General features: G+C 65.6%; 1 protein-coding gene across 2 annotated transcripts in view; it reads right to left on the bottom strand.

Moving 5' to 3' along the window:
• Window positions 1–12,649, bottom strand: part of GSE1 (Gse1 coiled-coil protein) — a 101,233-nt gene that overhangs the window by 57,331 nt on the left and 31,253 nt on the right. For both annotated transcript variants that reach the window (XM_080410683.1, XM_080410684.1), the window contains exon 2: window positions 6,693–6,858. In XM_080410683.1, the coding sequence (XP_080266809.1) occupies window positions 6,693–6,858 (166 nt within the window). The remainder of the gene's footprint in view (window positions 1–6,692; window positions 6,859–12,649) is intronic.

The raw sequence follows: 12,649 nt of genomic DNA, 5'->3' as shown, positions 1-12,649 counted from the left end.
GCTGGCGCTGCCGCCCCTGCGCCCGCTCCCATGCTGACCCACTCCTCTGACACAGCAATTAGAGGCAGGCATTAATATTTAAATATTGCCAGCTCTGGAGAAGGAAAATCAAATAAAAACGCCAGCGTGCCGGCAGCGCATCAAGCTCCCACTCCATCAGCCTCAAACTGCACCGGCTGCACAGCGGCGGGGGGCGGAGGGGGGGGGGGCGGCTCCTGTGCTGTGCCAACCCCTGGGGGACACTGGGGCATCAGTGCCACGAGAACCCCCTTTCTGGAGGAAATCAGTGTGAGCAAGGAGTTGGCGAGCACGTGGCGAGCAAGTGGCAAGCAAGTGGTGAGTAAGCGGCAAACAAGTGGCAAGCAAGCGGCAAGCGAGCGGCAGTGATGCTCCTGCCGGCTCAGTGAGGCTGGGGGGCTTCAAAGGGACCCCGACCCCATGTTGGCCATGCTTTAGGGGGGCACATGGTGCTCCCTGCACTCTCCAGCCATAAAAGCATCTGCAGCATGCTCCTGCAGGGGGCCAGGGCCAGGTGGGGGGGACACACACATGCATCCTGGCCCCCCCATGAATCACCCCCGGTCCCGCGGGTGCTAAGAGGCGGCGTCGGCACAGCAAAGAGGATTTACTGCTCAACGCAAGGGGCTTTAGAGGCAATAACTTTCCCTCCTCTTGACTTAAATGGATTTTAAACTTCAAAAAGGATAGAGGGGGCAGGCTGCCAAAGCGGCCGCCCCCAACGGGTCGACCCCGCGGGCGCTACGCCGCGTGCTGGGGGGGGTCAAAGGGGGGGCTGTGAGCCCAGCCAGGGCCAACGGCTGAGGCAGATAAGGGCCAAGGGAGCCATGCCGCCCGCCCTTGCAGAAGGCCCTGCGATAAGGCAGCCGCCGTTATCGGCGCGGGAGCACCGGGGCACGCTTCCTCCCGCGCCGCCTTGCAACCGCCGGCAGGCAGTGGGGTGCCAGGGTGGGGGGGACACGGGGTGGCCTTGCAGCCCAGCTAGCCAGGGCAGCCGAGGCATGAGGCACAGCAAGGGCTATTTCAAGGGCAATCCCCCTGGCAGCCTGCCCGGGCGGCCGCAGCGTGCCAAGCTCTGTCCCAGCTGCCCCTTCCCAGATGGGAGCTGGGGCTTGGTAGTGCTGCCCGGTGGCCCCCCCAGGACACCCACCACCCCGCAGATGGGTGATGCACCAGAGCGACGCCAGCGCACGGTGGGGTCTAGGTTGGGTCTCCCCACCAGGACGTGAAGGCAGAGGCAGGCTAAGGCTGTTTCTCCCTGCCCACGCTGTGACACCAAACCTTGCACCCAGGGCTGGCATCAGTGCTGGGGCTTGGGAACAGGGGTGTGACCCACGGCACCATGCCCCCCGGTGTGGGGTAGGAGCACCACTGCCTTGCACCATGGCTGGCACAGACAGAAACCCCCCCGGACAGAGCCCCCACACACCCTGACCTCCCCAGGGCTGGTGCCAGACACCAGGGTGAGAGGCAGCGCCTGGGGGAGAAGCCGGGGGGCCGGCGGAAGGAACAGGGGAGTGGATATTAAAAAGAACAGCCCCCACCTCGAGCTGCCCCCCCACCTGCAGTCCCATCCCGGGTGCTGGCACGTCAGGAAGCGATAAACGGTCCTGCCTCCTGCAGCACACACACCCCCGCGCCCCCCCCAACCCGGCAGCCTGGCCCCCCGCCAAAGCCACTGTCTCCGCTGTAATGCTCCCTGCCCTGCAGCCAACACATACACACGCACGCACACTCGTACCCAACGCCCCCCCCCCCCCCGAATAAAACCCCGGGCGTGCACACTCGTGCGTGGACACATGAGCGCAGGCACACAGGGGCGTGCACACACATGCTTGTGTGCGTGCACGCACGCACACCCCAGCCTGCACCCCACAAGCAGGGAGGCGAGCACGCTCGGCGCACACCGCTTGCACCGGCAGCTACCAGCACACCCTTGGGTCATGCACACGCATGTGCACAAACAACCCCCCACCATGCACACTCCCACCCCTCCGGTAGCCACTGGCCTTGGCCGGCCAGCCCTGCGTGCCACTCGCCATCGTCGTCACACCCAGCACCTCCCCACCAGGTTACCCAAGCGGGCTGCCAAGCGCACACGCAGCGGCGCACGCTGCCTGGCCCACGCGTGGCGGCACACCCACAAACCACACGGGCTCACCCCGATGCTCCACGGCCGGCGCAGGCGCACGCTCGCAGGAAGAGGCGCTGGCTTCCCGCTGCCTTTTCCCTCCATTAACTCCCTCCGTGTGGCTCCCGCTCGTGGCCCAACGGGCACCCACAAGGCACCCCAGCACCCACCCCAGCCCCATGCCCCCTGCCGTGGCTCAGCGCTGGAGGAGGAGGAGGAGGAGGAGGAGGAGGAGAGCAGGGCACTCACCCTGCTGCTCCAAGGGCTGGCGGCGGGTGCTTGCCCAGGGTTTGGGGACAGCAGTCAGGCACTGGCACCAGCTCCGCCGTGCAAAGCAGTCGCTCGGACACCACAACGTAAAGTGCAAGGGTGGCGCGGCCAGGAGAACGGTGCGGGGAACCGCCAGGCCCCAGGGCGAAGGGCAAGGCAGGCAGCGCAGGCAGGAGTGGAAGAACAAGGACAGAGCAAAGCAATAAACACGGCGGTAGACAATGAGCCGGGCGAGACCAGGTGGCTGTGGCATCACCCCGATGGCAGTGCCCAGGCTCCCCGCGTCGGGCTGCAGGACTCGGTCAGCAACATGGGCAGCAACACGGTCCCTCCCCGGTGCCAGGTGACACAAAACACAGATATGACAGGCGCTGCCCGCTCAGGCAGAGCGGTGTGTAGGTAAACTGAGGCACACAGCCCTGGCGGCAGCACCCCGCGCGCTCGGCTCAGGCAATGTACAGACAGCAAGGCGAGAAGACGTGCCAAGGTCGGTGCTGCTGGCTGAGCCCCTGGCACTGGCCTGTGAGCTCCTGGGCCCTGCCGGCCCACAGGAATGACCCAAAGGGACTCTGGGGACATGGGGACCAAGCACCTCAGCCGACACTGGACCCTGAGCCCACAGCACCCAGCACGCCTAATCTGACCCCAACATCCCCCAGCTGCAACCCCAGCTCCAGGGCAATCTCCATCCCTCACACCATGGGGTCCTCAAACCCACACGCGATGGGGTCCCCCACAACATGGGGTCCCTCGACCCCAGGGTGACCCCTGTCCCCCACCTGACAGGGTCCCCCAAGCTGAGGGCAACCTCCATTCCGCCGATGATGGGGTCCCCCAAGCCAAAAGTGACCTCTGTCCCCCAAACGACGGAGTCCCTCAAGCCCAGGGTGACCTCCACTCCCTATGCCATGGGGTCCCCCAACCCCAAGGTGACCTCTGTCCCCTACACAATGAGGTCCCCCAAGTCCAGGGTGGCCTCAGTCCCCCACACCATGGAGTCCCCCATCCCCAGGGCGACCTCTGTGCCCCACACAATGGGGTCCCCCAAGTCCAGGGTGACCTTCATCGTCCCCACCACGGGGTCCCCCAGGCCCAGAGTGACCTCCGTCCTCCTCACCACCATGTCTCTCAACCCCAGGGTGACCTCCGCACCACCACCCTGCCCCCCAGGTCCCCCAGGCCCAGGGTGACCCTCCATACACACACCCCCACGGGGTCCCCCAGGCTGAGGGTGACCTCCACCCCCCCACCACGGGGTCCCTCAGGCCCAAGGCGACCTCCACCCTCGCCACCTCCACCCCCACCCCCCCAGCAGCAGAGACCAAGGGGCCGAGGGGGGGCTCTGCGGGTGGCGGGTGCACACCAGCCCCCTCCCTCCCTCCCTCCCTCCCTCCCTCCCTTCCAGCGCGGCCGGTCACCCACCACAGCCCCCAGCCGGGGTCAGCCCCCCCACCCGGCGCTGAGGCGGGGGGACCCGCGGCGCGGGGGGGGCACTCACCCAGCGGCCGCGCCGTCCAGCGGGGGCTGCGCTCCTCCATGGGCTGCGCGGTGGAGGGCGCGGAGCGGAGCGGAGCGGAGCGGAGCCGAGCCGAGCCGAGCCGAGCCGAGCCTTCCCCCCGCCGCTTCCTGCTTCCCTCGGCGCCCGCCCGCCGCCCCGGGAGCCGCACGGCTGGAGCGTGACTCACCGGGGGCCGGGCCGGGCAGGGCCCCGACGGGGGCGGGGGGGGGGGGCGGCCGGCTGGCACCTTCCCCCCGGGGAGGGAGGCTCCGAGGGGAGGTCCCCTAGAAGGGATGCTGGGGAAGGAGGGGGACACACACCTCCCCGCCGTGGGCGTCGCGGTGCACCAGGGACGGGGGAACCCCCCCTCATGGAGCAAGACCCCCCCCCAAGAATTAGGGTGAGGGGGGTCAGAGCCCTGACTCTCACTCACAGGCAACACCTTCCCAGCGCGGAACTGGGGGGATGCCTGTGCCAGGCACCGATGAGGGCAAGAGGCTGGGGCGGCACCCACCCTTTGACGCCCACCCCAAAGCTGCCCGCACCTCCACACAGGCTCTGGGACACCCCTGAGCCATCACGGTGTGCGCCCAGGGTGGTCCTGAGCCAGGACCCCCACAGAAGTTTGGGGTGCTCCCACCACGGCCCCCGCTGTGCACCCCTGCACCGGGCACAGGCACTGGGACAGCATCGTCCCCTCTGGGTGGGGATCATGGTGGTCACCCCTGTGCCACCCCACGGGCTCTGCCCGCACCAGAGCCACCAGTGACACCAGTGGGGTGGGGCTCTGCCCACTCGCAAGCGGAGGAAGTTGCCGATCATTTACAGCCATGACAAGCCATGCCGGTCAGCTGCGTGTGCCGGACAGGCTCGGCAGGCTCGGACAGGCAGGACCCCGACCTTCCCCGGGCAGAAGGGAGGCTTCGGCCAGGAATCCGGGTCTGGCACTGCTGGCCATGAGCTCACATCCCTGCAGGAGGAGATGCCACAGGGGCATCCAGCCAGCCCCCAGCGAGCTGCCACACCACCATGTGCACCCACCCACCCACTCACCCGAGCCCCTTCCCAGCTCACCCTTGCCTCCGCTTCCCCTCCATCCTCCTCTTCCTCCAACAGGCCCCACTGCCTGCCATGCTGGTGCTGCCCGCCATGCTGGTGCTGCCCACCGCCTCCCACCGCCCTTCTCACCAGCAGCACCAGCACTTTCTCCCCCCCCCCATCTCCCTTCTCCCGTTCTATTTTAAATTTTTATTGCATTCTTTTTAAAGAATACAGAGGAACAAATGCCCTTATCAGCAATTCTCACAAGGTATAAAGAGCCGCTTTTATCTTCCTGCCTTTACTAATCTAGAGCAAGCCAATGCCTGTTAATTTTTTAATTTTCCTAGTGAATGCATTTGTGGCTCCGTCAGCACTCATCCGCACACGCACGCTCTCCTCCGCATCCTAGCCCGGTGACCCCGTCATGGGATTGCCACCGTGCCAGCAGAACGGTGGCAAGCACGGCTCGTGGTTTTGCAACCACAAAGGAGTTTTGTGTGCCAGGAAGCCCTGTGTGTCATACGAGGCTCACTGGGACACCCTGGGATGTGCCACCGGCTGGGAAGCCCCAAGATACCGTGGTACCGCCGGGGATGTCCACCTGGCTCTGCCCGGCCACGGTGCAGGCAGCAAGCACCACGGGGGATGCTGCCAGCGTGGGCCTCCAGCCTCGGCACGGAGATGGATTCCTGTGCCAAGCCGGCCAGCCGTCACCGCCACCCGCTCCGGCCGAGGTCCCTGCAGGGGCACGGGGGGGTTCACCCCCGGAGAAGGGAGGGCAGGCGCAGATGAGGAGGGCTGGGAGCGCCAGCAGCCGGCCGCGGTGCGCAGATGAGATGTGGCAGGCGTGTAACAAGCCATTAGTCACTGTCACCTTTGCCCGGCAGCCACTGGCAGGGTAATAAATCCCGAGCTGACTCCGGCGGGCCCGTTCCAGGCCACGGCTCCCAGCTTGCCTCCGCGACGCTGCCGGCTGGGCTGTGAGCAGCTTGCAAATGCATCCCGGTCCCCCCAGGGGACACAGCGCCTTGCGGGGTCCCAAACCGGGGCCAAATCCCTGTGGGGCTGATGGATGGCCGACACGGGCCACCACATCCCCGGGAAATGTCCTTCCCTGGGGACACGGGGGGGTCACAAATCCCCCCCCCCCGCCCAAGCAGCCCCCTCGCCCCACAGAGCCCGCCCCGGCTCCCTGCCCGCTGCACCTTGCGGTTCCTGGCTCTCTCCAGCCCAACACCAGGAACCGGCACCGGCAGTTGCTGCCAGATCAAAGCAGCCTGGCGTGGCACAGTGCGGCACAGCACAGCACGGCGCGCCCGCCGGGAAGGGCTGGCAAACAAGCCAGTCCAGGGAGGCGGCAGGCGGGAAGCACGCATGATACCTCTTCCAAAAATGCTGCTGCTCCTGACGGACGGGGCAGCCAAGTCCCAGGAGCCGCGGCCCGACCCAGCCCTGGGGGCCCCCCCAGCTCCCCAGCACAGCCAGCCCAATGCTGCGGCTCTCCCCGGTGCCCACGGCCTGACTCATGGCCCCCGGGACGACAGGCAGGGACTGAGGTGCCGTCAGGGTCACCTCTCCACCAAGGGCTGCGGGTTTCAGAGCTCCAACCCCAAACTGCTGGGCGCAAGCCTTCGCCTTGAGACCCAAGCTGCAGTAGCACCCCACGGCAGGGCAGGGGACAGCCCCTGGGGACAGCACCCCTGCATTCCCTGGCATCCCTCCGGCATCACCTACTTGTGGCTCCAGCGTCTGCAGTCTCCGCATCCAAAGCCGTCCGCTGGCCGATGTCCGGGGCAGTGCCACCGCCCGTCCCCGGGATCTCCCCAGCACTGGCCACCCGGTGCCGGGGCTCACCAGCCGCTGGCTTGGTGGTGGTTGTCTCGAGGGATGAAGAGGACGCCTGGAAGAGAAGCAGGACAGAGACTCAGCGCCTTTCCCTTCCCCGGCCTGAGCGCAGTGGGGCCAGAGCACCACCGGCACAGGTGGGGGGCACGGGGGGGCCGGGGCGCACAGATAGAAGATGCTTTTGTTTTCCAGCCGGCCGGTGCACGTGGCCGGCGCGGGAGCCACACGCCAGCCCGCGCCGCGGGGCTACAGCTGGATCCGGCCGATGGCTCCAAGCACAGCCAGACAAGAAAGGCTGGACGGGGGCGGGGGGGGGGGAGAGGACATGAATCAAAGCGGCGTCCCCTTGCTCGCTGGCGGCAGCTGGCCGGTTAGGCAGCTCCCGATTACTCAACCGGGCAGTGTTTACTCGAGATCAACAACCTCCCCATCGCCTTCCCTGCCAGGCAGGCAAGGAAAACATGCTGAAGGGATGGGGACAGCATTGCTGCTTCTTGCTCGGTTTGGGGACAGTCCCACTCCCCGACCCCCAGCGTTCCCCAGCGCTGCTGTGACCCTGTGTTTGTTGTAGCTGTCACGCTCCCACGTCAGGCGCACCCAGGCACACAGCTTAGGCTGTCACCACTTCTGTTTATCTTTAATAAAACAACAGCCAGCTACGCTGCATGTACCCCGGCACCGCCACGCCGTGCCGGGACAGACGCACAGCCAACCTGGTCCCAGGTCCAAGAGGGTCCCTGGGATGCTGTGCCCACCCTGCCATAGGTGACATCCACAGGGGACGCTGACACTGGGATGTTTGGGCCAGGGCTGCAAGAATTTTATGTTGATTCTGTTTTTCTCAGGGTTAGTCCTATAAACCTGGAAAGCTGAAGCGAGATGGATGGCAGGTAGATTTTTTGCTGGGAAGCCCTTAGACTCAATGAGCCACGCATGCGAGCGGACGTATAAATTTACCGTTTGCTTCCTGGAAAGGTTTAATTTATGGAATCCATATGGCAGTACCGCACAACCGCGAATGCTCAGCACATCCCGCGAGTCCTCGAGTGCCACCACATACTGGCTCCAACTGGCAGGGCGCCACTGGCTGCCCCGACGATGGTGGGATGCTCTTCTCTTTCCCAATGATTAACAGGTGACTTTCACAGTGGGCAGGCGACAAGCCCAGGGGTTGGTCCCCATCCCTGAAAGCTTGGCCACGGGATCCCTGAAGGTGGCAAGGACATCTCTCCCAGGGTCCCGGGGGGATGCCATGCCACCGCTCCTCCTCTCAGGGCAATGCCCCCGGCAGCAGCAAGCAGCAATCCCCTACCTGTGGGCACAGGAAAGGGCTGGGGCGCACTTTGATACCCAGAGCAACTAATCACTAATTAGCATTAATCATCTCCCATCATGCATCACAGCAGCATTGGGCAAGATGTAGTCAGGGAGTGCCGAGACGGGCCAGGGTTGTGGTGGGGAAGGTGGATTTCGGCAACGGTTGCTGGGCCAAGGCCGGCACCCTCCTGCTCCTGGAGGGAGCCCTGGCAGCAGCCCCAGACCCCAACCCACCCACCAGCCCCCCACTCTCTATTTTCCCACCAGGGGATGCTGTGTTGCAAAAGCACCGGAGATGGGGGGTCCCACCCACCCCACCGGAGATGGGGGGTCCCACCCACCCGCCCAAGGGGCAGCCAGGACCTGTCCCCCCTCACGGTCTGTGCCCCTGGGACCCCCCAGGCAGCAGCCAGAGCTGCCATGGAGCACTGGCCGCCTCCTTGCTTTAACTTCACCCCGCCGCTATCTGTCAGCAAATCATCCCCGGTTACACAGATAAGGAATAATTGATGCAAAGGAGCCATCTGTTTGCGAACACAGAATATCTGCTCAATTAGAAGGGATCTGTCCACCCAGATAAAGCATCGCAGCAGTCCCTCGGGGGGGGGGCGGTGGTGGGGGCTTCCTCCCCAACCACCACGTCCTCTAAGACTCACCCCCAATTAGAGGTGAGTGGCTTGATTTGGGTGCTGATTTGCTAAGCAGCACCCCAAGGTGCTCAAGCAAAGGCTGGGAGGGGAAGGGTGCTCTGCCACCAAGCGCTGAAATTCAATGGGGGGGGGCAGCAGTTCCACCATGCCCCACCATGGCGATGCTCAGCCTGGCCCCGGGATTCGTGGAGATGCATATCCCCACGGGTGGACAGAGGGGACCAGCCAGCTGTGCCTGCTCAACAGTGCTGAGCTGAGGCCGGCCCGTTCATTGCATGGGTGGATGGCTGCAGAATTGCACCCAGGGAGCCTGCATGTGGCCAGAAGGACTCAAGCCCAAGCCTGCAACAGCTCACAGCATGCACCGGTCATGCACCGCCCTGGCGGGGACCAAGGCCACAGGGCACAGCCCCAGGCAGCATCCAGGTCGAGGGTTAGGTGTGGAGTGAGGCGATATCAAGGTGACATCATTATGGGATGTTACTAACGCAGGAAGAATTGAGCTGACATGCAGGCGAGGGCTGCAAGCCAGGGGAGATGGGCAGGGACAGGCAGAGCAGCTCCACAAGTGACAAAACCAGGGGAGAAAAGGCTCCAACCAAAGCTTGCATGGATGGCCCCACGCACGGCACTCCCTCGAACCCCCCTGCGTGGCATCTGCCTCCACCTTCCCCAGTGGGTCCTCAGCACAAAGGACATGGAGAGCTCAAGCCAGGTCAAAACACAGCCGGTGGCCTTGAGGGACAGGCACAGAGAGGCACGTCACCCATGCCCCCAGCACCAGCACAGCAGCACCGTGGTGACCCACCTGCCCTCGACTCAGTGCCCAGGGCAGCAGCTTCGCAGCCAGAGAACACGATAGCGGCAAGGGCAGGGAATGGTGTCCCTCTGCCCATCCCTCCCTGCCGAGGGCACATTCCTTCTGCTTCTGTCACTGGGATAAATACCTGCCACAGCACTTGGCTCTCCCCTCGGCCCCGGCTTTGGGATGGTGGTGACGGAGCGGGAAAGCAAAGGGCCGTGGTGGCTCTCCGGCGAGGGATCTAGCACGCAGGTGGCCACGCCGGCATGCTTCCTGTGCCTTCGGGACACCCGAAAATGCGGCTTCCCCATTCCACCTCCCCTGCGCCTCGCCTGCTGCCGGGGCGGGCTGTGGCGCGCGCACAGGGGTGATGCCGCCCATGGGGATGCCGCCCACAGAGCGCCGCGGGCACAGCAACGTCCCCTCCACCCCGGCAGCACCGTGCCCGCACAGCTCCAACCTCCGCCCTCCCGGGTGGCAGCACCCCGGAAAACCCCCACACTCCCAGCAGCCAGGGCACCGGAGGTGGATGCGGTCACCGCACTTCGCCTCTTGGCTGGCATCACCACGGCGGGCACAGAGCCCGGCAAGCACCGGCACAGCTGCACCAGCAATGGTTTTTGGCACAGCCTCCGTGCAAACTCCCATGAGTGAGCAAAGGCTGAGGCGGGGAGGATGCTCAGCTCAGAGGGGCCACATCCTGCACCTCCTGGGGGATGTGGGGAGCCAGTGACAGAAGGAGGAGCCCCAGCACAGGGGGAGCAGCATATCCCAGCACCCGGCTTCAAGGTTGGAGGAGTGGATAAACCCCCGCTGCCGCTGTCCCCAGGCCTCCCCAGGCCTGCGAGGCAGCACTCAGAATAAAAAGTGGGTTTGGAGTGTTTAGGGCTGCAGGGAGCAGGCTCCCCCCGGCTCCCGTTGTTGGTGAGGCCACCAAGCCCGCCGGCTCACATTGGGGCTTTATGGGGCTTTAGCATCACCACCGCAGGCACAGCCCCTGCCGCGTGTTCGCCCAGCCGGTTTCAGCTGCTATTCCTTCCAAGAAGCTTTCCCTCCTCCTTCTCCTCCTCCTCCCAGAGGCCTGAAACCAGAGGGTTTTCCCCAAAAAGCAGGCTGAGCTCGGAGACCTGGCGTAGCGAGGGTCCCTGCCGGTGGCACGGCTCAGCACCCCAATGGGTGCCCACAGGAGGGGTGGTGGCTGGATCCCCACATCCCTGCCACCACCGTGTTTAAAGTTTCTCAGCCGTGTTTGCTGGCGGGAAGTTGGAACCTGCAATTACAGCTGTGCTAACCCCTCATTAAAAAGGGGAAGAGGGGGGAGAAAAAATTGGAAAGAAACAAAAGGCTCCAGAAAGAGACACACGGTGCCGTTAACCCTTCCCAAGCTGGGGGTGTGCCCAACCCAGGCGGTACCCCCCTGGAAAATGAACACGGCTGCAGGGATGCATCGCTGCGGTGGCAGGGAGCCAGCAGTGACACCATGTGCTGGGGGTCAGCCCATCCCTGCAGCCATCACTGCCCGCCCGGATCCCCACTCCAGGTCCCGGCGTACCAGTGAAGCCGGCTGTGCCGTGGCATGGCCCAGCTTGCTGGCGGCACCCGCGTGGGCATGGCTGCAGCTGCGCCGGAGCCGTTTGTCACGGCAGGGCTGTGGTTCCTGCTCGCTCTCCAGTAGCGACACCGTGACGCCTGCTGCAGGAGCCCACACAATATGTTCACACTCATCTCACAGCTGCCCCCAGACAGCCTGAGGTGCCGCGCTCCTCCCCGGCGCGGGGGCCGGTGTGTGCCGGCAGAGCCACGGCATGCTGACGAGCCACCGGCAGCGGGGCAAGCGGGGATGGAGGGGGCTGGACAGGCGGCACTGGAGACTGTGGTCAGGCTGGACGCCACATGGCGAGACAACGCTGGAAACACCACCAGCACCGGAGAGGGATGCGCTGGTGGCCCACCCACCATGCCCAAGCACCCTGACCCAGGGGCCAGGCTGTGCCATGAGCCCAGGGAACACCGGGCAGGGGGAACGGCCTGACCCTGACCCCCGTGTCACCGCAGCCCACCCTGCACCGCACCGGCAAAGCAGGTTTGCAGCCACCCACCACCGGCATGGCGGAGGAAGCGCCCTGCGGAAGCGGGTGCAGCACCTCCCTGCTCGCTGCTGCTTTTGGGGTGGAGCATGGCAGCCCCCAGCAGCCCAGCCCCAGCAAGGGTCTGATCCTGCACCCACCCCAGCACGGCCGCATCCCCCCGGTACTCCCAGCCCTGGGGAGCAGTGGGTCCCCACGTCATCCTCCTGCCCCCCCCCCCCCCCCCCCCCGGTGACACCACCTCACCCACCGTGGCCTCAGCGCTCTGACAGCCAGCTAACAAGCTGCAGGCAGCAATTTGGGTTATATATAGCCCCAAAGTGACTGCATCTAATTGCTCCAGCACGCACCAGCCCCGCCTCAGGGTCCGGGCGCTGGGTGCAGAGGGACGGGGCGAGCGTCACGTGCTCAGCACCCCCCACAAACCCCGGCTGTCAGCCTGTGTCACCCCCACACCCCAGACCCCCCGAGGCTGGTGGGGCACGAGCATCACCCCATCCCATGCCAGCCCCAAGAGGCAGGGCTGTTCTCGCCAGCTTTGTGCTGGGCCATAAGCAGCTTTGGCTAAAGCTGCCGTCCCAGCCTGTCCCAGCCAGGGACCCTAAGCAGCTTTTGTCCCCTCTCATTAAGGGGTTTCAGCCAGGGGGCCGCGGGGTGCAGCACCCAGCACCCCCTCGCCACAGCCCGTGGGCTCCGGCCAGCTGCTCCAGCAGCCCCAGGAGAGAGGGAGGGATGGAGGGAGGGAAGTGGTCCTGCCACTGGCCCCCGGCCCTTTGTGGCAGCCCCCGTCCCCTCGCAGCAGCTGCCAGGCGAGGCGGCGGGCGCAGATGCGGCTGGGGGGGTGATGGTGGGGGGGTCCCCCGCGGCGGCTCCCCATGCCGGCAAGGCGAGAGGCGGCCCCCGCGCAGCCGCCGGCGGGGAGGGGAGCCAGAGCCGAAATTGTTTGCCAGCTTCCTCGAGACGGCACAATGGAGGGCGCGCAGGCGGATC

The sequence above is a fragment of the Falco punctatus genome (assembly GCF_963210335.1).
Source record: "Falco punctatus genome assembly, chromosome: 14".
Lineage (NCBI taxonomy): Eukaryota > Metazoa > Chordata > Aves > Falconiformes > Falconidae > Falco > Falco punctatus.
Note: the sequence above shows the minus strand (reverse complement) of the source record. Positions and strands in the feature narration are given on the sequence as shown.